Source organism: Microtus pennsylvanicus, chromosome 13 (genome assembly GCF_037038515.1).
Source record: "Microtus pennsylvanicus isolate mMicPen1 chromosome 13, mMicPen1.hap1, whole genome shotgun sequence".
Classification (NCBI taxonomy): domain Eukaryota; kingdom Metazoa; phylum Chordata; class Mammalia; order Rodentia; family Cricetidae; genus Microtus; species Microtus pennsylvanicus.
In genome coordinates, this window is record NC_134591.1 from 69734941 (window position 1) to 69755089 (window position 20149).

At 52.5% G+C, this 20149-nt stretch overlaps 1 protein-coding gene across 1 annotated transcript; it reads left to right on the top strand.

Moving 5' to 3' along the window:
* Positions 1-11872: 11872 nt before the first annotated feature.
* Camk2n1 (calcium/calmodulin dependent protein kinase II inhibitor 1) lies at positions 11873-14899 on the top strand. The gene is made up of 2 exons (XM_075944828.1): positions 11873-12179; positions 13556-14899. The coding sequence occupies exons 1-2, from the start codon at positions 12014-12016 to the stop codon at positions 13624-13626; spliced, it is 237 nt and encodes a 78-aa protein (XP_075800943.1). The 5' UTR covers positions 11873-12013; the 3' UTR covers positions 13627-14899.
* The last annotated feature ends 5250 nt before the right edge of the window (positions 14900-20149 follow it).

The window sequence follows — 20149 nt, forward strand, 5'->3', positions numbered from 1 at the left end:
TGTGTCTGTTGCTTTCTTCACTCGAGTTTAGGGGCCGAGAGGAGGCTTCCTGAGATGGAGGTGAAGTTCCACCATGATAGGATGAAGGTGGAGGTTGGAGACCTGTTTTCCTCTTCGGTTGTTGGAATGGGGTTCACGTGCACCCTCCTGTGCACATGGAGTCATGTCTAGATTATCCTAACACAGGGAATCCCGGATGATGGGGTGAAAGTTATGTTGTGCTGTTCGGGGAAGAAGGAGACAAATGTGTATGTGTTCAGTTTCTTTCACAAATACTCCGGATTGTGCTTGGTTAAATCCCCAGAGGCAGAGCCCGTGGCGTTAGAGAGCCCACTCTGTCACCATAAACAGCATTTCTACCAATTTTAGCCAATCAGCACATCCATCCACCTATCCATCTAGCCAGCCATCATTCAGGCCCCTCCCTGGAAGACCCTGGTGGCGGATGGGCTGGGAGGTGGTCTTCAGAATGCCAATTCATTCAAAATTCTAGCGGAACATTTGAAAAGCAAACAGAAACGTGAAGAAGTAGGCCAATCTCATGCCCTTCACAAGCCTGATCAGAAGGACCAGCTGGGCCGCGGCTCCGATGCTGGGGAGTCCTGCAGGGCAGGAGGGCATGTGGAGTTGGATGTCACTGGAGGGGCATCTGTTCATCCCTTGAACAGTGTATACCTTGTGCCTGCAGGAGTGAAATGAGGGACACCCAGTTCTGTCCTAAAAGGGCCTGGAATGTGTCTCAATGCATCCTATTGTTTGTCAAGGAGTGAGTCCCACTCAGCAGGGAGAGATGTCGCTCTTAGGCTCATTGGATGCCACAGAAGGACATTTTCTTTTTTTTTTTTAATTTATTTATTTATTAAAGATTTCTGTCTCTTCCCCACCACCGCCTCCCATTTCCCTCCCCCTCCCCCAATTAAGTCCCCCCCCTCAGCCTGAAGAGCAATCAGGGTTCCCTGCCCTGTGGGAAGTCCAAGGAACCCCCACCACCATCCAGGTCTAGTAAGTTGAGCATCCAAACTACCTAGGCTCCCACAGTAGGATCAGAAACCCATTGCCATTGTTCTTGAGATCTCAGTAGTCCTCATTGTCCGCTATGTTCAGAGAGTCCGGTTTTATCCCAGGCTTTTCCAGACCCAGGCCAGCTGGCCTTGGTGAGTTCCCAATAGAACATCCCCATTGTCTCAGTATGTGGGTGCACCCCTTGCGGTCCTGAGTTCCTTGCTCGTGCTCTCTCTCCTACAGAAGGACATTTTCTTAGTCTGTTTTCTCTTCCTACAGCAGAACATTTGAGGCTGGGTAATTTATAAGGAGCAGAGGTGAATTCCCAGCAACTCTGGAGGCTGGAGAATCCAGGAGCACAGCACTTAACCCCTGCTAAAGGTCTTTGTCCAGCAGAGGGCAGCACATGGCGAGGAAGGAAGGAGGGAGGGAGGGAGGGAGGGAGAAGAGAAAGGGAGAGTAAATTATTTAAATAACTATTTAAATAAGCTCCCCCACCACCACCACAATGGCCTTATTAAATTTATGGCCTCACTTTTTGATGGTTCCACCTCTTCATACGGTGACAGTGGCACTAAAATGTCAATGTGGGTTTGTGAGGACATCTACACTATAGTGGGGGGCCGAAGAGGTGGCTCAGAGGTTAAGAGCACTGGCTGTTCTCCAGAGGACCCAGGTTCAATTCCTAGCTCCTGCACAATGGCCCTCCACCATCTCTAACTCCAGTTCCAGGAGACCTAATGTCCTCTTCTGGCCCCCAAGGGCATCAGGCATCTCCCTGACTCGGACTTAGCCACACCGTGGTGCCCTCGCCCTTGCTCATATAGACTCAGCCGCTGGAGTCTTGTCCTTCCTTCCACTCACTGGTGTCCACTTGCCCTGGGGACTGCTTGGAGTGTCTCCTGTCACCTCCTCCTGCTGCTACTCTGGGCTGGATGTAGTGTCCCTCATCTAAGATTCCCAAGATACTCCTCAGTGCTGTTTTAGGCTGTCGGTACCCTTACACAGTATGCGATGCTCTCCCATCCTCGCCTGGAGGTACATTGTGTCCTCCCTTTCATTTTCTGACACAGGGCTGTGTAGTACGGGTGTGTCTTGAACTCTTGATCTTCTTGCCTGAGCCAAGTTATGGGAATATGGCAGGTATGCCTGCATCGCATTCTTATTTACACAGAAGGAAAGCTTGTTCACAAATTCGGGAGCAGAGGTGAGGCAGTGCTGGGGCTTGGTGTCCTTCTCCATAGGATGGTGGCTCCCAGTCCAGGGTGGATCTTCCCTCCTTAGTTCAACTTTCTGGAAACGCTCAGGGGTGTGTTTCCCGGGGACTGTATGGTTAAGCCAGCCCCTTTAGGGGGCGGGTTTGCCTCGGGCGAATGCATACGGATAAATTGGGCACGCAGGAGGTGGCTCGTCCCTTTTTCCTGCCTCCTGTGAAACGGCTGCGTGGGACCTCGGTTCTATAAGTTTATTTAAACATTAAAGCTGTATATATTCTTTAATATCAGCCTTGCATTTATTTACGCCAATACAGGGGACTCTATATCCAGAGAAATTGGCAATGACAGTTAACCATCACAAGTCCATTCCTTGTCAATTTGACACTGAAAATACCACTTTATATGAACATTCTACCCCTCATGGCCACATCAATACAAAACGCCTTGAATTAATCTCTAAAAGTCCCAGAGTCTTAACATCCAAAAGTCCAAACTTATTGTCTCTTCTAAGACTTAGGACCATCTCTTCCCCTGTGGGTCCCTATAAAATAATCAAGTTCCATCCTGATATACGACAGAGAATAATATGGGAAGGAACAGAGGCACAAGGAAAGATTATGTCAAAGCAAGACCAAAGCCCTGCAGGGAAGACACAAAACTCTGGAACCCATGTCCAGCATCTGGGACTCATGGCATCGTCTATGCTCCAAAAGGCTGGAGTGAGTGGCCGTGTCTCTCCAGCTCTGCCTCCTGCAGCACACAGACTGACCCATGATCCCCAACATCCTGGGTCTCCACTGCCTCTTAGGCTTGACCTGGGTGGTTTCACACAATGACTTCTCAGGGCCTCACAGGGAACCTGACCCTGCCACACATGGGCTGAATTAATTCACTTTCTGGAACTTGGCTGCAAGCCGCTATGGCCCTACAGCTCTTGCATTTTTGCATGTCTACACAGCATCACATTGACAACCCTGATAGGTTTTTCTGCCTTCTGGAGATATACATGGACCCTCTTGTACCCCAGCTTCAGTGGCCTCTGGGTGCTTCGCAGCCGACCCAGGGAAAACACTTCCACAGACAGTTGTTTGGACAAGAAACCCTTTTAGCTGCAATTCCATTCGACCTCTCTTCCAATGCATTCATTTTCATAGTTGGAATCTTTACTGTGTGGGGTCTTGCTCACAGAGCACTCTCCCCGTGGTCCCGGGTGTCTCCTGAGCGGTTCTATCTGCTTCCTCTGCAAACTCACCCAGTCACACATTTCCCACGTCTTTCTGTTCTCCCACTGTGGATCTGACTGGCAGCAGTGAGCAGGAACCATGGGACAGACGGAAAACAGTTGTCCTGAGACTTCCCCCACAAAACAAATGAGCTCGTTCCCTCTCGTTTTACGTTCACTCAGGGTCTCAGGACATGGTCAGAAGGAGCCAGGATGTAAGATGGATGACCTCTGCCCCAGTTCCCAAAAGAGTTCCCAATAGACCGCTGAACCATCATGACTGACTCTTTGCTGTCTTTTTTTTCCTTCTCCTCATTTGGTGGTCCAGATTGACAATAAAGATTAACCTCACAAATGCCCATGGGCCAATGCGAACGCTGGTGAAAGGAACAGATGAAGCCCCTGGAGGAGCTGGGCTCTGGACGACAGGTGAGAACAGTGACCTAGCTGGCAAGTGAGAGGGCAGGGCCTCTTTTAGGGCCTGTGCACCAAGAGGGACATTATGTGCAGCGCCTTGCCCAGGTTGTTGGGGATTCCACACAAGGAAGCCAGGGCCCTATGGTAATTGGTCCAAACAGAGAGCATAAAGATTTGAAGATTGGTTTTCTCCATTGTTGGTTGGTTTTTTTTCTCCCCCACCCCATGAGAAAGGATCTTACTATGGGACCCAGAATGGTCTTGAACTCAGGTCCTTCTTGCCTCAGCCTTCAGAATGGTGATAGCAACCATGCCTGGCTGCTGTGTGATCTTGATCCAGTGGCAGAACCTCTCTGGGCTCCAGTTCTAAATATAAAAAGGAGTAATTTAGATTAGAATTCTCCAGAGCTCCATCTAGCTCAGACATTTTGCGTGTCCACAAGATGGAGAACAGGAAAAAGGTGTTTGGGGGCTCTCCTGTGAGCTGGGACATCTGGGAACTGTGGGCCTTCTTTTTGGCCTAGCTGCGCCACAGCCTCAGAATGGCGTTTGCGGAAAGCCGGGGAGCTCAGCACATTTCCTCTCTAATTAGATAGTGTTAACTTACAATTTTGAATGAGATAAGTTTCCACGCGTGATGTCCCGAATTGCTCCCCGAAGCACCCATTAGTCACTTCCCTGCAGCTGCCTTATTGTTTTCCAGATGCCAGCCGAGGGACTTGGCATTTCCCTTCCCTGATTGGAGTGGGCAAGGCTGAGCCGGTAACATAGGCGGGCATCGCAGGGAGGGGCTTTGCGGCTTTTACCCTTCTTCCTCAGTGCCTTCCGGGGTCATCACTTCACATCAGGGCCCTCAAAGCAGATTCCTCGACCCCTGGGTTGAGACTGGCGCATGGGGGCCACTGAAGAGCTCAACACATGTTTACGAGGCTCTTGCTGTGCTTGCGGGTACAAATGAGAACACCCATCTGCTCCTCATGTCCTTCCCTCCTTCGCCAGGTGCCGCTTGGGAGGGCGCTTCGAGTAGCCCGCAGTTTGCAATGGATTATCCATCCATCCTCTTCCCCTTTGCCACTCTTCCCCAGGTCCCTAGCGAGTCCTCCCATAGTGCAGCATCTGATGTGACCACCAGGTGGTGCTGTGGCCCCATAACTGAGGACTTCCGGGGCCCTTAGAAGAGAAACAGGTTGTGACCAGAGGCCTGTGCAATTTTCTCAACCCTGAGGCCTGGGAAAAGGCCTCGGAAGTCTGCGAGAAGAATCTAGGGAGGACCCTGGGCTGTCGATCCCAGGACCGCTTTGGCCCAGCTTGCTAAGGATGAAACAGAAATTCTCCGTTTCCCACCTTCTTTGCCCAGCTCACTAGGACACTGGCTGCAAATGTGAGAATTTGTAGACACTCAGAAAAGTCCTGGGGGAAGGGGGCCTCGCGTTTCTCCCGCTACAGTTTCCCAGGCCCTCAAGTCTTTAAATACACTAGCCATCATTCCCTTACTCAACAACTAGTATGCATAATGCATCAAACCGTCCTAAAATATGCGCATGACTTCACGCTGGGGAAGGATGCTTGGGGAAAAAAAAACCTTATGACACAGATTTCAGCTCTTGATTTTTCTCTGGGAGGAATTCTGCTTCTCCCAGCCTGGTTCTTTGCCAGCTCTCATCCCCTCTGTCCTGTTCTTACCCTATTTTTTGGGTGCTCCCTGCCTCTTTGCCTCTAGCTACCCTTTCTCCACTCCCCTACTCTCCGTGTTCTTGTTACTAAGACACTTCTCTAATGTACCGCCTGCCTTCCTTCTCCGTGCTTGGATTGGTTTTCCTCCCTGAGGCTTTTGAGCCTCCAGGATTCTGCTCCTGTTGATTTCTCTAAGTCCTCCTCACCTGGGCCGAAAGAATCTCTCTGCACTCCACCATAATTGCCCAGGGGCTGCCAGGCAGGGTTTCCCTAATGGCGCACAGTCCGCCCTTCGGCTATCAGCTCTTCCGGTCACAAGGGAATTTGTACCCATCTCTGCAGACCCCAAGGGCTGTGGGCAGAGGAGCTGCACCGAGCTGTTCCCTGTTCTTGGTTTAAGCTACAGACTCCATCTGTACTTCGCCTGATCCTCAGTCTCTCTCATTTTCTAGCTGAGAGGAGCTCTGGCTGGGGGAGGGCAGTGCAGTCTCCAGGTGACACAGGAAGGAAGAGGGGATGGGGCTCGGGCTGGAAGCTGCCCTGTTGCTTTCTTGGCTTCCTAAGCAGAGTCTCCGTGCCTCGGAGTGGCCGGAAGGCTGCTATCTTCCTCATTCGGGACTCATTGTGATGAAGCGGACTCCTTTCTCACCTGGCAGTTCTATAGGCTGCATCCAGAGAGTTTGTTGCTCATTGGCCTTCTGTATGGGGGTTTGGGCTCAGCAGCTAGTGATCCCATTTCTCTGGTCAGGATTGAGCTCTCTTGGGTCTGACGCCGGATCCAGAAATCTTAGCTTGTTCAGCAGCTAGTGATCCCATTTCTCTGGTCAGGATTGAGCTCTCTTGGGTCTGACCCCGGATCCAGAAATCTTAGCTGGTTCTGCCTCTTCTGGGTTGGAAGTGCCAAATGATGCTATGTTGTCCTGAGGATGCACCAACAAGAGGCGCTAAAGTGGCTGTTTCTAGGCTGACCCAGCCTTCTCTCCATCACCAGAAGGAACTCCAGGCTCCTAGAAATTTTACACACAGGTTTTGCATCTTGGGAAGAGAGTTATCCCTTTCACTGATTAGGACGAGGTATGAGATGAAAGAGCTCGCCTCTGTTTTCCTAACTCCTGGCATCCTCAGGGAGGCACTGCCACCCAGCAATGGGGGAGCTTGACCCCCACTTGGAACCTACTGCCTTTCATTGTCAGGGTGGCTTTGAATTGCCACTACCGGGGTGGCTTTGGGCTGTCACTTAACTTCTCTGGCCTGGATGCCCTCATCTGTAAGCTGGAGGTGACAATCTCTGTCGTTTTGCAAGGTCCTGGGTGTGGAAATGTGTTGGGTGGCCAGCAGGGTGCGGGCATAGCAGATAGTGGTCGCTCGCTGCACGGAAAGGAGCATGGGGTCAGAGCTCTGTGGTCTCTCTGAGCTGGAAGGGGACCTTCTCTTTTGTCTCTTCTCTAGTAGCCTCGGTTCTACTCCATTCCTATTGAAATCAGGGTGTTTTGTTTGTTTGAATGTGTATGGGTGTTGTAGGTTTGTGGCCCGAATGTGTGCCTAGAGGCCGAAGAGAGCACTGAGTTTCCCAGAACTGGAATTGCAGAGGGTCGTGAGCTGCCACATGGGTGTTGGGGACCCAGCCATCAGAGGATGTGTAGCAGCTGCCTTCTTTTCTGCTCTTGTCATTGCCTTCTGAAGCTGCTGTCCGTGCCTCAGTTTCCCCATCTGAAGAAACAGGAGGGGATGGGAACAGAGGGAGTCTCTATACTGACTCTCCTTCCTGTGTCTTACCTGTTCTGGGTGCTCAGGGTACAGCAGGGGCTTTAGATACAAACTCCTAATGGTAGAATGTGCTGGAAGGACCCGGGGAAAGGTCTAGACCTAGTGAAGAGATTTCAGGTGAGAGCTAAGAGGAAGTTGAGATGAGGCTCTGTGGTCCCTGCCTATGCTTCAAGCAGTTTTTGTCTGCTTGGGATTTGGTACCTCCCCAACCCCATCTTAGTAACGGAGATCAAGCTGAGTCCCAGCCCTCTACTTCACATCTGGGAGAAGCCGGGCTCTTCTAATCCCCAAGTTTCCCAGTTTATGTATCATCAGAGACTAGAGTGAGAAGCACTTTATTAAAAGACACAAAGAACTTGGAATGTTCCCCTACAACCCCAGCACTCAGGAAGCTGAGGCAGCAGCTTCAGCCAGCCTGAGCTACAAAGTAAGACCCTGTTTTTTTTTTTTAAATAAAATAAAATAAAAAGCTGCCAAGAATAGTGGTACACACTTTTAATCCCAGCACACAGGAGGATGATCTCTGGGTTCCAGAACAGCCAGGGCTACACAGTGAGACCCTGTCTCAAAAGCACAGACAAACAAAGCAAAACCAAACACAGCCACAAAGAAAGTCACTTGCTTTAACCACATTTATTGAGGGCCTACTATGTGCCAGGCATGATGTGTGCATGGTCTCCTCTTATAGAGGGGACCGCTGAGTCTAACAGTTCATAGAGGAGACCGCTGAGTCTAACAGGTCTTTACCTAGCTAACAGCGCAACACGCATTGTTGTGATAAAATGCTGGACAGACACAACATACTGAGAGGAATTATTTTAGCTTACATCTCCAGAGGGTTCAGCCCATGGCCAGCTGGCTCTCTGCTGCTCGAGTGACAGGAGCTATGTGGTAGAGGACAGTCACATCATGGGAGCCAGAATGAGTGAGAAAGGGAACTGGGGACCAGAGAACACCTCCAAAAGCATGTCCCCAGTGACCTACTTCCTTCAGCTACACTCTGCCCCCTAAGGCGTTCAGAATCTTCTGAAATAGTGCCACCAGCTGGGGATCAAACACTGAACGCGAGAACCTGTGGGCAAATTTATAGTTAAACTAAGCAATAGGAGAGGAAACTGAGGCACAGGGAGGTGAATGGATCGCCAGCTTAGGAAGTGCAGAACAGGGATTTGAACTTGATGGCCCCAGACCATGTAACAGCAGCTTTTTTTGTGTGTGGTCATGGAAGGGTGATCTTTATCTCTACCTTGCTTTTTGCTGTCCCCGGGGTCTGCTATCTTTGGTACAGCTGTGGGCCTCTCGAGTGGAGACAGGTAGAAATGGAGTCTCTAAGACAGGTGTTGACTCAGGCTAGAGAGAAGCCCAACCACAGACTAGAGAAACAGAAGGTCAAAGCTTGAGTGAGGCGTTGTGGGCAGCCAGGAAGGATAACAGCAGACAACCACCCCTGGACTCTGAATTTTCTTCGCAGAACTTCCGTGTTACCTTGGGAGGATCATTTAGCCTCCAGCTACCTGAGCAGCAACACACCACCCTCCCAGCCCTGCCCACTTCTGGAGGGTGAGTTTCCAAAGATAACAACCTAATAATGGCAGAGACATTTTTTCAGAAGGACTGGAGCTAGCACCCGGGGCACCCATTGTGACTAGTTAGGCAAGTGTTCTACCGCCTAGCTACATTCCCAGTCCTCAGAGACAGTTTTCAGACTGTCAGTGCCCACGTGCTTAGGAGCCGCGTGTGTTTCCTGAAAGGGGTGGGTGCTGAGTTGGGAGCCTGGGGGCTGCCACCTTCAACCTTATTTGTCCAAGATGAGGTAAACATAGTGGCCAACTGACGTTTGGAATTGCTGTCTCCTCACCCTCACTGTCTGTGAGGATTTCGCGCTTTGTGTGACTTTTTATCTGACACAGTGGAGCCCCAGGAGGTACTTAACTTGTAAATTGCTTTGTGTTGTTCTGTGAGAAAGGAGGCCCTTCTCCTGATCATGACCTTGGCCTAGCCACTCACCCTTTCCCCACTCCACCAGTTAACAGAGCTGCAGCCTCTCCTCTTTCTACCTCACTTATTTTGAGACAGTGAGGTCAATAAATGGATGTGAAAAGCGCTTTGGGGCAAAACCAGAAAGCCTAGCACAAATGTAAGAGTTGCTTGTAAGTTTACATCACCCTGCACTCTAGGCCTCTGTCATCGCCTCCGCACTTGGCTTCAGAGCTAACCTCAGAGCAGACTCTCAGAAGAGCCTTAGTGATTGGAGACCGCTGCCTTGTGGAGGGGAGCACCCATTGTCTGGGAACCTGCTGCTCCTGCCACTGACAAGCCCAGGCCTTCTTAGCTTTGGTTTTCTATGTGTCAACTACAGGCTTGGGCTGGGTGATCTCTGGGGAGGCTTCCCAGCCAGGTGGCTCTGAAGTGGGCATGGCTAAAGAGCAGCCCACAAAGGGAGCCATTTCTTATTTGCCTACCTTGCTTCCACTAACAGCCCTGCCTCAGGAGTCTGACTTCACTCCCCCCCTCCTCTTTAACTGTCCTGAGGGGCACACTGACAACTGGGCCTGGTGCTACTGGGGTTCTAGAGGATAGATCACTTCCCACACGGCTAGGGAACTCAGGGTTGGGATTTCAGATCAGGCCCTAACCTAGAGGTCAGGCTTATTCCACCTGGCACAACCCTTCTCTCTGATTTCTCCACCTCTTCCTCTCTTCCTGGGGTCTGGCCTTTGGAAACCAGCCATCCCTTTAAGAACTTTTTTTTTGGGGGGGGGTAGTAGGCTCAGTTTTCTTAACAGCCCCTCTTCAAAATCTAAGAGCATCAAACGGTCTCCCTTCCCTTCAGTCCCACTCGCTGGAGTTCTAGATGTTACAAGAGTTCTTTTGATACTGGTGGGAACTCTCCCCCCACCCCCCCACCCCCGCAGCTAGGTGAGCTAGGAACCTGGGGACAAGGATTAGCTTCCTGGCCCTGCCTCCTCCAGCAGGCTGCTGACCTTGGGCTGGTTACCTATCTCTGGGGTTAGGGCTGCTCTGCTGAGCCGGTCTGGGCTCCACGGGGAGAGCAGGTGCTCCTGGCTAGGCGAGGATAATGAGAGCTCCTCACGCACCTTGCTCCCTTGGAGTTACCATCTGGCTGACAGATGCGCCTCTCAGGCCTCTAGGGCTGCCCGGGTCTCCCTCTCAGGGTGCAGGAGCACGCTTCTGGTTTTGAGGCCGCAGTCTCTCCCCAGGGTTTTATTAATTTTGTTGCTGTAAGGGAGGTCCCGGAGGGCAGAGGGCCGGAGGCCCGGGACGTCCCCAGCGGAGTCAGAGGGCGCTAGGAGCCGGGCATCCCCGGCAAGCCCAGCCTAATGAGGCTCTCCCTATCCTGCGGGAGGCGGGGCTGACCCTCTCCACCCCTCCTTCTTGTCCCGGGGGAGCCAGGGCCCAGCACAGAGGGACAAGAAGTGAGGAAAAGGCCTTCCTGGTAGATCTGTGGGCATGGGGGGGGGGCATAGAGTGAGGTATTAGGGGTGCCTGGCAGGGTCTAAGTGGGGCACACGTGTGATGGGGGGGAAGGAAGAGGCGTACCCACGGGTCGCCCCGGTGCGTTGGGATCTTCGGCCTCTGCAACTGGCCTCCAGGGAGGTCAGCATCCGCGTCCTTTCCCGGCTTGTGCGTCCTCGGTCCCCTCCCCTCCCGCAGCCTCGGGTTCCCCTCGGGAGTCACAGCCCGCCGAGCCGGCGCGCATAGGCTCCGGGTCGGGTAAACACCGCGCGGGAGGGGCGCGGGCCGAGAGGGGCGGGGCGCACCGGGGCCCCTCGGCGCGGGCGGGACGGAGGGGACAGGGGGCGGGGGCAGGAAGCCAGCCGCGGTCCGGCGCGGCCCCGTGACGTCGCTTGGCTTCCAGGGATCTCTCCCCGAGGCCCACGGGTCCCCTCCTCCCGCCCTCCTCCGGCGTCTCGCTTCCAGCCTGGGCCGGCATTCTGCTCGCAGCTTGCAGGCTGCTCCTCCGACCCTGCCTCCCTCTTCCCTTCTCTTCTCCCTTCTCCTTCCCTCTCCGACCCTCTGTTTCTCCCTCTTCAAGCTTCTCTGCTCTGCCTCTCTGATCCAGATCTAGTCTCCCCCCTCTTTTCTCTCTCCTTCCTCACCCCCTCCCGCCGCTCCCCCTGCCTCCCTCCGTCTTTCTGTTTTTCTCCCCGTCGCCCTCTCAGTTTCTTCCCTCCCTCCCTCCGGGTTTCCTCCCCCTGCCCTCCCTCCTCCTCGCTCCCCTCCCCCTCGGCCGCTTGCAGCTCTCCAGTCCCCTAGTCCCTGCCGCCGCCCGCACCCGCGGCAGAACCGGCCCGCGCGCTCCCCGGGGTGCGCCCCCCTCGGTCCCGCGCCCTCCGGGTTCGCAGGGACACCCTCCTCCCCGCGCGTCGAGGCCCCGCCCGACTCGGCCCCCGCCCCGCGCCCGAGCGCGCCGAGGATGTGAGTCCTGCCCGCCGCCGCCGGAGCAGCCGCCACTCGCGCGCGGAGCCCGAGCGCAGCGCAGCTCAGCTGCGGGCGCTCGCTGGGTCGCTCGCGCGGGCTGCGCGCTCCTGCCCCAAGCGGTGTCCCCCGGCCTCTCGCCGGCCCCAGCGCCGCGGCAGCCCCGAGGGCCGTCCCCGGCCGGCCATCCCCGGCCCCAGCGCCGCTGACCCTGTCCTCCGCGGGCGGGGACGCGGGCGGAGGAGGTGCCGCCTCGGAGCCCCCGGACGCGACCATGTCGGAGGTGCTGCCCTACGGCGACGAGAAGCTGAGCCCCTACGGCGACGGCGGCGACGTGGGCCAGATCTTCTCGTGCCGCCTGCAGGACACCAACAACTTCTTCGGCGCCGGGCAGAACAAGCGGCCGCCCAAGCTGGGCCAGATCGGCCGGAGCAAGCGCGGTGAGTTCTCCGCCCCTTACCCCCTGCGGTGCTGGTGTTGCGGCCTGGCGGGGGCACAAGGGTCCCCCGACCACAGGGGACCTCCTGCAGGATCTAGGAATCCCTCCTGCGGCGGAAGCTGGATCGGGCCTCGGGCACGCGTCCCCTCTGTCCCGGCCAACCGCGGGGTCACCCGGGGGCGTGGTGGCCTCTAGTAGCAGGGTTTTATACCCAGGGTTTTTATATCCGCGTCCTCAACCGCACCAAAGTTTGCTTTTAGATTTCACACCCCCTCCCCCTTTTTGCGCAGTGGAGTCGCAGCTGCACTCGCTCTGCTCTGCCACCCTGGGGGAGGGGGTCCCGGGGATCCTTAGGGGTCTGCGTGGGGGGCTTCGGGGGAAGAGGAGGGGGTGAACAGGCTCTTCACTGTTACTTGCCAGAGGGGAGAAGGTTAGTCTAGTCTGGGCGATTGGAGTTGGAGAGACTGGGGCTCCGAGGTGAAGGAAGGAGATTACCCGGGGGACCGAGGTGGGCTGAGAGCCGGAGACAAAGCTCCAGCTAGGGAGCTGTAGCGGGAGCGACGGCGAGCCGGGGACTCAAGTCTAGGGAGGACGCTTGAGGCAGCTGCAACAATGAGGGTGACCGACAGAGATCCAAGCGTAGAGACCCAGAGTCCTGGATAGAATCATCCCGTGGCTTTAGAGGGACAGAGAAAGGCTAAGTGGAGACAGGAGACTGACAGAAGAGATGGCCCGAGGCAGAGCCCCAGGCGGCAGCGAAGGAAGGTTCTGCCCTCTGCGGTGGCACCGAGAGCGGAGGGGCGGAGGCCACCGGCCCCGGGTGCAGAGAAGGCGAGCAGGAGGGGGACACCTGCCGGAGGCCAGGCCTGAACTCTCCAACGGTGGATCGGCGTGGGAACCGATCCCAGTCTCCTTTCCTGGCTCCCGGCTTCTCTGATCCCGGCCTGGCCTGGTCCATCGGCACCGGTGACCTGAAGAGCTCAGCGTCCTCTCCTCTCCTTTCTCGGTCTCGGATACTTCTTGGTAGATGGATGCACCGGCCTGGGAAGGCACAGGGCTGCAGCCTGGCCACTGAGGGCCGTCGTGCGCCCGGGCTGCAGCTGGCCGCTGGGATGTTCTCCTCTTGTTTTTTCTTAGAATCCAGCTAGAACCGCGGGTTAGGCATTAGGGCAGTTCAGAGCTAGGCAGGGAAGGGACCCCTGAACAGGAACCGAGGACGGTGGAGCTGTTCGCCTTGCCCTGCGTGGAGCAACCAGCTCTCCTCCCTCGCCCTCCTCTGCACCCCCCTAGTGAGCATAGACCAAATGTCTGAGACCCCTGACGAGGCCCAAGCTCTCTCACACGTCTCTCCCCCTCCTTTTTTATTTTTTTTTGCAGTTGTTATTGAAGATGATAGGATTGATGACGTGCTGAAAAATATGACCGACAAGGCACCTCCTGGTGTCTAACTGCCCCAAAGACAATGAGTTGAGGGAAAGAAAAAGAAGAGTGGCGGGCCGTAACAGTTATTGACAAAAGCATGAGGAGGAGAAAGCACTTTGAAATTTATTATTAGATTGCTACCTACGATGAAATCAACAACCTGTGTCTCATGTCAGGCCGGGAGACAGATGAGGTGGGAGAAGGAGGAGGAGGAGGAGGAGAAGGCTCTGGGCTCCTCTACAAAAATAAAAGTTAAAAAAAAAAAACCGACATAAAAAAAATCACTATATACACACATATAAAGAAAAAAGTCTCAGTTGCAGCTATTTGTCAGAATCAATACCTGTTTCTTTTTATATATGGTAAATATTGTGCAATTATAGATCTGGAGTTTGAACCACTTCCTGAAGCAGCACCGAGTACTTGAAGGTGCTTGCCGTCTCTGCTGATTTGGCTGTTCCCAATGTTTACATTATTTAATCTTGCAAAAATGATCCTGTGCACTTGGATGTGACATGCTGTCCCGTTTTATTATTTTTTTAAAAAATGTTGTTTATTCTTGGATGTACAAAAGAAATCGGGGAAAACGATCCCTGTAGAAACCGTTCTACTTGGGTCACCTTCTGGAGTTCTCGGCCATGTGTTTCAGAGCAGAAGGGAACTTTTCTGTGGACCGACGCTGAAGGAGAATGCTTGTCTAGTTTTAAAGAGGTGGACAGTGCAGCTTGTGTTTCCTTGTTGCAGTAAAGCTTTTTGCCCAGGTTAAACTCCAACAACACGTTTTATATGTCAGAAAGAAAAAAAAAAGACAAAGAAAAATAATGCTTGAGTATTTTCTAACCTCCCCTGGAGTCTGTTGTGTGAGCCCCCTCTTTCCTTCCCAAACAGTGTGTCACTTTATTCTCTTTAATGAACTGTAAAAAACAAAAAAATCAAATGTAATCACAAGAGTGCCAAATATCCTGAAACGCCAAAAGGCATTTTGGTTTCTTTTATCCCCTGTGCTCTGAGTCCTTGTGCAGGAATGCTCGGAGTGTCAATCCTGTTGTTTATAGGGGTTCTCTTAAGGCTCGCCAGTTGCCTGTTTGCATGGTATTTGCAAAAAAAAAAAAAAAATGCCTCTTGCGTGAGGAACTTTTACCATCTTTTTTTTTTTTTTTGGTTTGTTTGCAACTTTGGACCTCAAGGGGTCCCCACCCCCAGTTCCTTCCATTCTTGGTTCCACATTCTGTATGTTGCACCTTGAACCCGCACACAGGGCTATTTCTCCAATGTACAATAAAGAACTCTTCCTGTGTCTCTCTCTTTCCTTGACCTTGTTTCTTGGGTACTTGCTGTCCATCTGACCAGAATGAGGAGCTGGTGGCTTTGGTCTGTGGGATAAAGCAATCTGGGCAGCAGGGGTGGTGGGCATCTGCCAGTGGGCTGGACGGGCCAAGTTTCCGGAGAACGAATTCAGTGGGCTTTGAATTTTGCAAATTGGGCTCCTCCTGGCTTCCCCAAGGTTCTGGCCATCCTGCTGGGGGGAGGGGGGAGGTTGTCGGTTCTCTTAACTTGGCTTCAGTTCCCAGCTCTGATTTCCTTGCTCTCTGAACTGGAACTTCTGGAAGCCTCAGTTTCCTAATCTGCAAAGAGCAGATAACCGGGCTTCTGCCTCGTGGGGTCTGGTTACCATATGGGGCCTCTGGTAACACCCAGTGAGCATCATTAGGGACTGGGCTGGGGATGCACACTCCTGGTAACTTCCAGAGCCCACTGTTCCTTTCCTGAGGATCGATCTATTCTCTGGGGTTGCCTAGCCAGGAGGTCAGAGGCACCTGCTACTCCTGCCTCCAATCACCCATTTCAAAAATTGTTGTGTAAGGGTGTGGGGAGATAGCGCCATCTCTGATGAAGCTGGAAGCAGTGAGGGGTCCGGGTTCTGGGGGTGGGATGGGAGAGAGGACTTGGGAGGAGTACGCCCCTCCCCCCAGTCTGTTTTGCGTGTAGAAGCCCCACTGCCTGGAGCTTTTAATATGTTTGTTGTAAAGCTGTCAGGCAAGGAGTCACAACACAGCTCACAGTGACAGGAGCTTGTGTGTGACTCAGACATCAGGTAAGAGTCCCCACAGGAGGGGTTGCAGAACAGGGGCTCTAGAGGACCCGGAAGGGGAGGGCGAATGTGTCATATCCTTTGCTAGGTCCGATAGCCTCCGTGGGTAGCAGCCCAGGGTTCTTCACCCTGTGGTCATTACTGGGACTGATGGGGGAGCGGGAACTGGCAGTGCCCAGCCTGCGGATGCTTGCAGATGCCAACTTCATTCTCCTAGACACATGGTCCTCCTCTTGAGTTTGGCTATCTTCCCTCTTGACCCCAGGCACTCCCTTTGGGAATTGAAGGTCTATAGGCTCTATAGAGCCAAGCAATGCTGTATACTCTCCCCTAGAAGGCCAAGGAGTGCTGGGGAGAGAATTAGGGGCAGGGCCTGCTTTTGTTCAAACAGTAATCTGCTAAGAGGGACAGAGGCCAGGTGAAAAGATTGTTTTTTTGGGGGTGTGTGTGTGTGTGTCATGGTTTCTGTCAGTACCCCATCATGGCACTGCTGTTACCAAGTACTTTCTCATCTATCACCTCTCACGGTGGTCCCAACATCCCTAGAAACCCAGAGACATTCATTTTCCAATCACCAAAGAAACTGAGGCCCCAGAGAAGTAAAAAAGATCACCTCTATCCGTGGGCTTTTTAGTGAATGCCAGACTCACAACAGCCCCATGGAATGGACGCTGTTGTTACCCTGACCGGGCAATAGAAATCAGGTCTCAGGACGCACCCTGCTAAGTGCCTTGTTAGCTGCGGAGGCAGGACTGGAACCCAGAGCCCACCGTCCAGGATGAGGGTGCGGACAGGCTTTGGCTCGGTTCCCTGCTTCAGCTACTGTCCTTCAGCCTTTAAAGGTCCTTGTGTTTTTGGTGTGTTGTTCTGAAGCCCTGCCTATCTCCACCATCCCACACAACAGACTGCGTCACGGGTCAGAAGGGGGCAGCGTGTGGATGTGGTCAGCTCGAGCCTGAAGCTGCCCGGTGCCCTGAGCCAAGGCCGAAGGTCCATTTTAATAAGTGATGTATTAAAACGTTCCTGCTGGAGGCCACTGGGCAGCGAAGGCAAGTCCTCAGCCTGGAATGAGGCTGCCTTTCCTGAGGCCTTCATTCAGTAACAAGGAAAATAAATCTCTTAAATATACTATAGCATCGGGCGAGAATTTGGTGAGGAGGCACTTTGGGGACTGAGCAGATATCAAATTATACCAAGTGTTGGCTGGATATGTCTGAAGTATCTGGAGAGGGTAGTAATAAATATGGAAAAAGATTACTAAAAGGTGGAGGTGGGGGAGTGTGCCTCTAAACCTTCGAGCATCGACCTGGAGCATCCAGGGCTGCGTCCTTTCAACTTGGCTAATTGAATGTTTTAATAAGCATCCATCTCCCTGTATTCTGCTCCTGTGGCCTGTCCAGGCTGACGGGCTGCAGGGATATCAAGGATATCGTTAAAGGAAGAACTGGCAAATTAAGTTTTAAAACAGAGAAGCTTAAAGATTCCTGCTGTCTGCCACGGATGAAGGAATGAGCCCAGGACGTGGCTGCAGAGCAGGCAACAAATTCTAGGTGTTCAAGGCCTACCCGGGGGAAGGTTCTGGCAAAAAGGGAAGGGCACTGACTATGTGGCAAGTATATTCAAGACTTAGATGGCTTAGAATTGAAACCTTTATCCTGACAGTGACCTGGGACATTTCGCAAGGTCTTTGGCTTTCTAGTTCTTCTATAAATTGTAGATGGTACGAAGTGTCAGGAAAGCATAGATGGGGCTGTCTCTCTCCCCAGAACGTGGCCTGGAACTCAGAAAGTGACAGCCCTTGATAGGAGCACCCAGGAAGTGTTTATTGTGTATCAGGCAGTGGGTGACCGAAGTCATTGGACATGCTCTTACTTTTTGTCATGTTTTTGTATACAGTTTTAGGTTGATGTACTCTAAGACAGGGGTAGTCTCTTTGCGGTGCAAAGGGCAGGAGTTTTCTCGAGGAGGTGGGAGTGGTTTGAGGGAGTCAGTCTGCCCGACCTCCATGACCTCCATCAGTTTTCCAAGGTTCCTAAAGAAAGGTGTGTGCTGTGTGCTTGCTCCCCAAAGGCAGTGTCTCAGGAAGCTAAGCACCCCCTCCACCCCGCCTGCCAGAAGCCTTCCTTCTCTGGATGGGAGCCACAGTGCTCACATGCCCTGGGGAGGGATGACCTTAGCTCTCTGCTTGGATCACTTCCTTAGAAGAGCTCCACTCAGTAAGTATTGACTTAGTGCCTGCCATGTGTACCTGGCATAAGGAGGAACAAACCAGGGGCTTGTCCTGGGACCAGAAATGATCACCCCCCCCCCCCATGGAAGTGAGATTGGGACAGAGGGGCCATGCTGACTAGTTTTATGTCAGCTTGACCCAAGCTAGAGTCATCTGAGAAGAAGGAACCTCAATTGAAAAAAATACCCCCATAATATACAGTTGCAGGCAGGTCTGTGGGGCATTTTCTTAATTAGTGATTGATGGGGGAGGGCCCAGCCATTGTGGGTGGTGCCAGTCCTGGGCTGGTGGCCCTGGGTTCTATAAGAAAGCAGGTTGAGCAAGCCAAGAGGAGAAAGCCAGTGAGCAGCACCCTGCAGTGGCCTCTGCATCACCTCCCAGATTCCCACCCTGTTTGAGTTCTGTCCTTAGCTTCCCAAGTGGTCTGTGACTTGGAATGTGTAACCAAATAAAACAAAACAAAGAAAAAAATGAAAAACAACAACAACAACAAAAAACAGCCCCCCCCCAAAAAAACCCTTTTTTCTCCCAGGTTGCTTTTTCGGCCGTGGCATTTCACTGCAGCAACTGAAACCCTAAGTCAGGAGTGTGGGGCTTCTAAAACCTCGGCAACCCGCTTCCTCAGTGTTGGCAACAGTGGGAACGAAAGACAGCTGGGCCTTGGGTATGGCCTGGCACTCAAGCATGTGACCCACTTTAAAATAAAATATCATTGGAACGCTAGACTAGTTCAAGATGAGCTGCAGATGGTGGGCAAGATGTCTCATCAAGGTAAAGGCACTTTTCTCCGAGCCTGATAGCATAAGTTCGATTCCCAAGACCTACGTGGTGGAAGGAAAAAAAACAGTTTTCTAAAGTTGTCTTCTGATCTTCATATGTATGCTGTGGCATGCATGTACTCCTAACCTCCAACAGAGAAATGCAATGATGATGATGATGATGATGATGATGATGATGATGATGATGATACAGAAGACAAGTTGGGGAGACGGTGTTGAACTGACATATATAACCCTGATTCAGTTTCTTCTACCCCTACCATCTGGTGCCATTCTGGCAAATTTTGCCTGACGAAGGAGCCAACATGGGACCATGGTTACTAACTAAACCCCACAGCTTATTCTGATTTTATTAGTTTTTATATAACGCCCTTTGTCTTCCTGCATTCCACACGGGAGGACACATTGCAGTTAGTCATCATGCCTCTTTGGGAAGCCCTTGGTTGTGTTAGATTCTTAGACTTGACTGCTGATGGAACACTGGAGACCCGTTTTGTAGACTGGCCTCCAAGTAAAGTGCCTTCTTCCAGTGTTCTGTTTTGTTTTGAGACGCATTCTCTTGTAGCACAGGCTGACCTGGAATTTAGAATGCAGTAGATGATGGTCTTGAATTTCTAATCCTCCTGCCTCTGCCTCCTGAGACCTGGAATTACAGGTGTGCACCACCACTTTCCAGTGAGGTCTGGGGATAGAGTCTAGGGCTTCGTGCATGCTAGGCAAGCACTGAGCTATGTCCTCAACCCCCTCATGGTTTATCTGATATTTTTTTTCCAGTGGTTTGAGTGATGGGTTTTAGGAGGAAGCAACCAATCCTGTTCTCCACATCAGAGGCACAGGCAACACATGACACTCCCTGTTGTACTGTCCTGGATCATCTGGGCTGAGAGAGTGGGGCTGAGAAAGTGGGATCAGTCAGGATTCCGGGTTGCAGGATCCCCTTTTTTCTTTTCTGTACTTCGTATCTTTTGGAGGGCAATCACCCTGCAAAGTCCGAGCTTTCCACATCCAGAGATCTGCACAGGCCATCGAGGGAGCCGTTGTCCAGTAGTTCCACGTCCAACAGAGGCAAAAGTTCAGAGAAATCGTCAGTTCCAAGGCACACCGTGGGAGGGGAGGAAGACCCAGAATTTGCAAAAACCCCACAGTGCAGCCAGATGACCGATAGATGGAGCCGTGCAAAAAAAGAGATTTTTAACAAATTAATAGAAGCGACTTCCTGTGGAGAAACTGTCATCCTGGTTAAAAACTGTGCAGCATCTAATCTTTTTCTTGGAAACTCAGGCAGCTGCTCTGGTTTACACAATCTGCCTATTGGAGGGAAGGAGAAGGGGGGAAAAGCCATGTGGTCCTTATTCAGTGGTAGAGATTCTCCCAAACCATATGCAAAAATAAACCCAGGCAATGCTGGTAACCCAGGAAGCCTGGCAGCTGGAATAAAGCCTGCTGGG

What these genes read in the sequence shown, in the direction of transcription:
- Camk2n1 (XM_075944828.1), top strand. Translation starts at nt 12,014, where the DNA reads ATGTCGGAGGTGCTGCCCTACGGCGACGAGAAGCTGAGCCCCTACGGC. An exon ending in GATCGGCCGGAGCAAGCGCG is followed by an intron (nt 12,180 to 13,555) that starts GTGAGTTCTCCG and finishes TTTTTTTTGCAG; the next exon opens with TTGTTATTGAAGATGATAGG.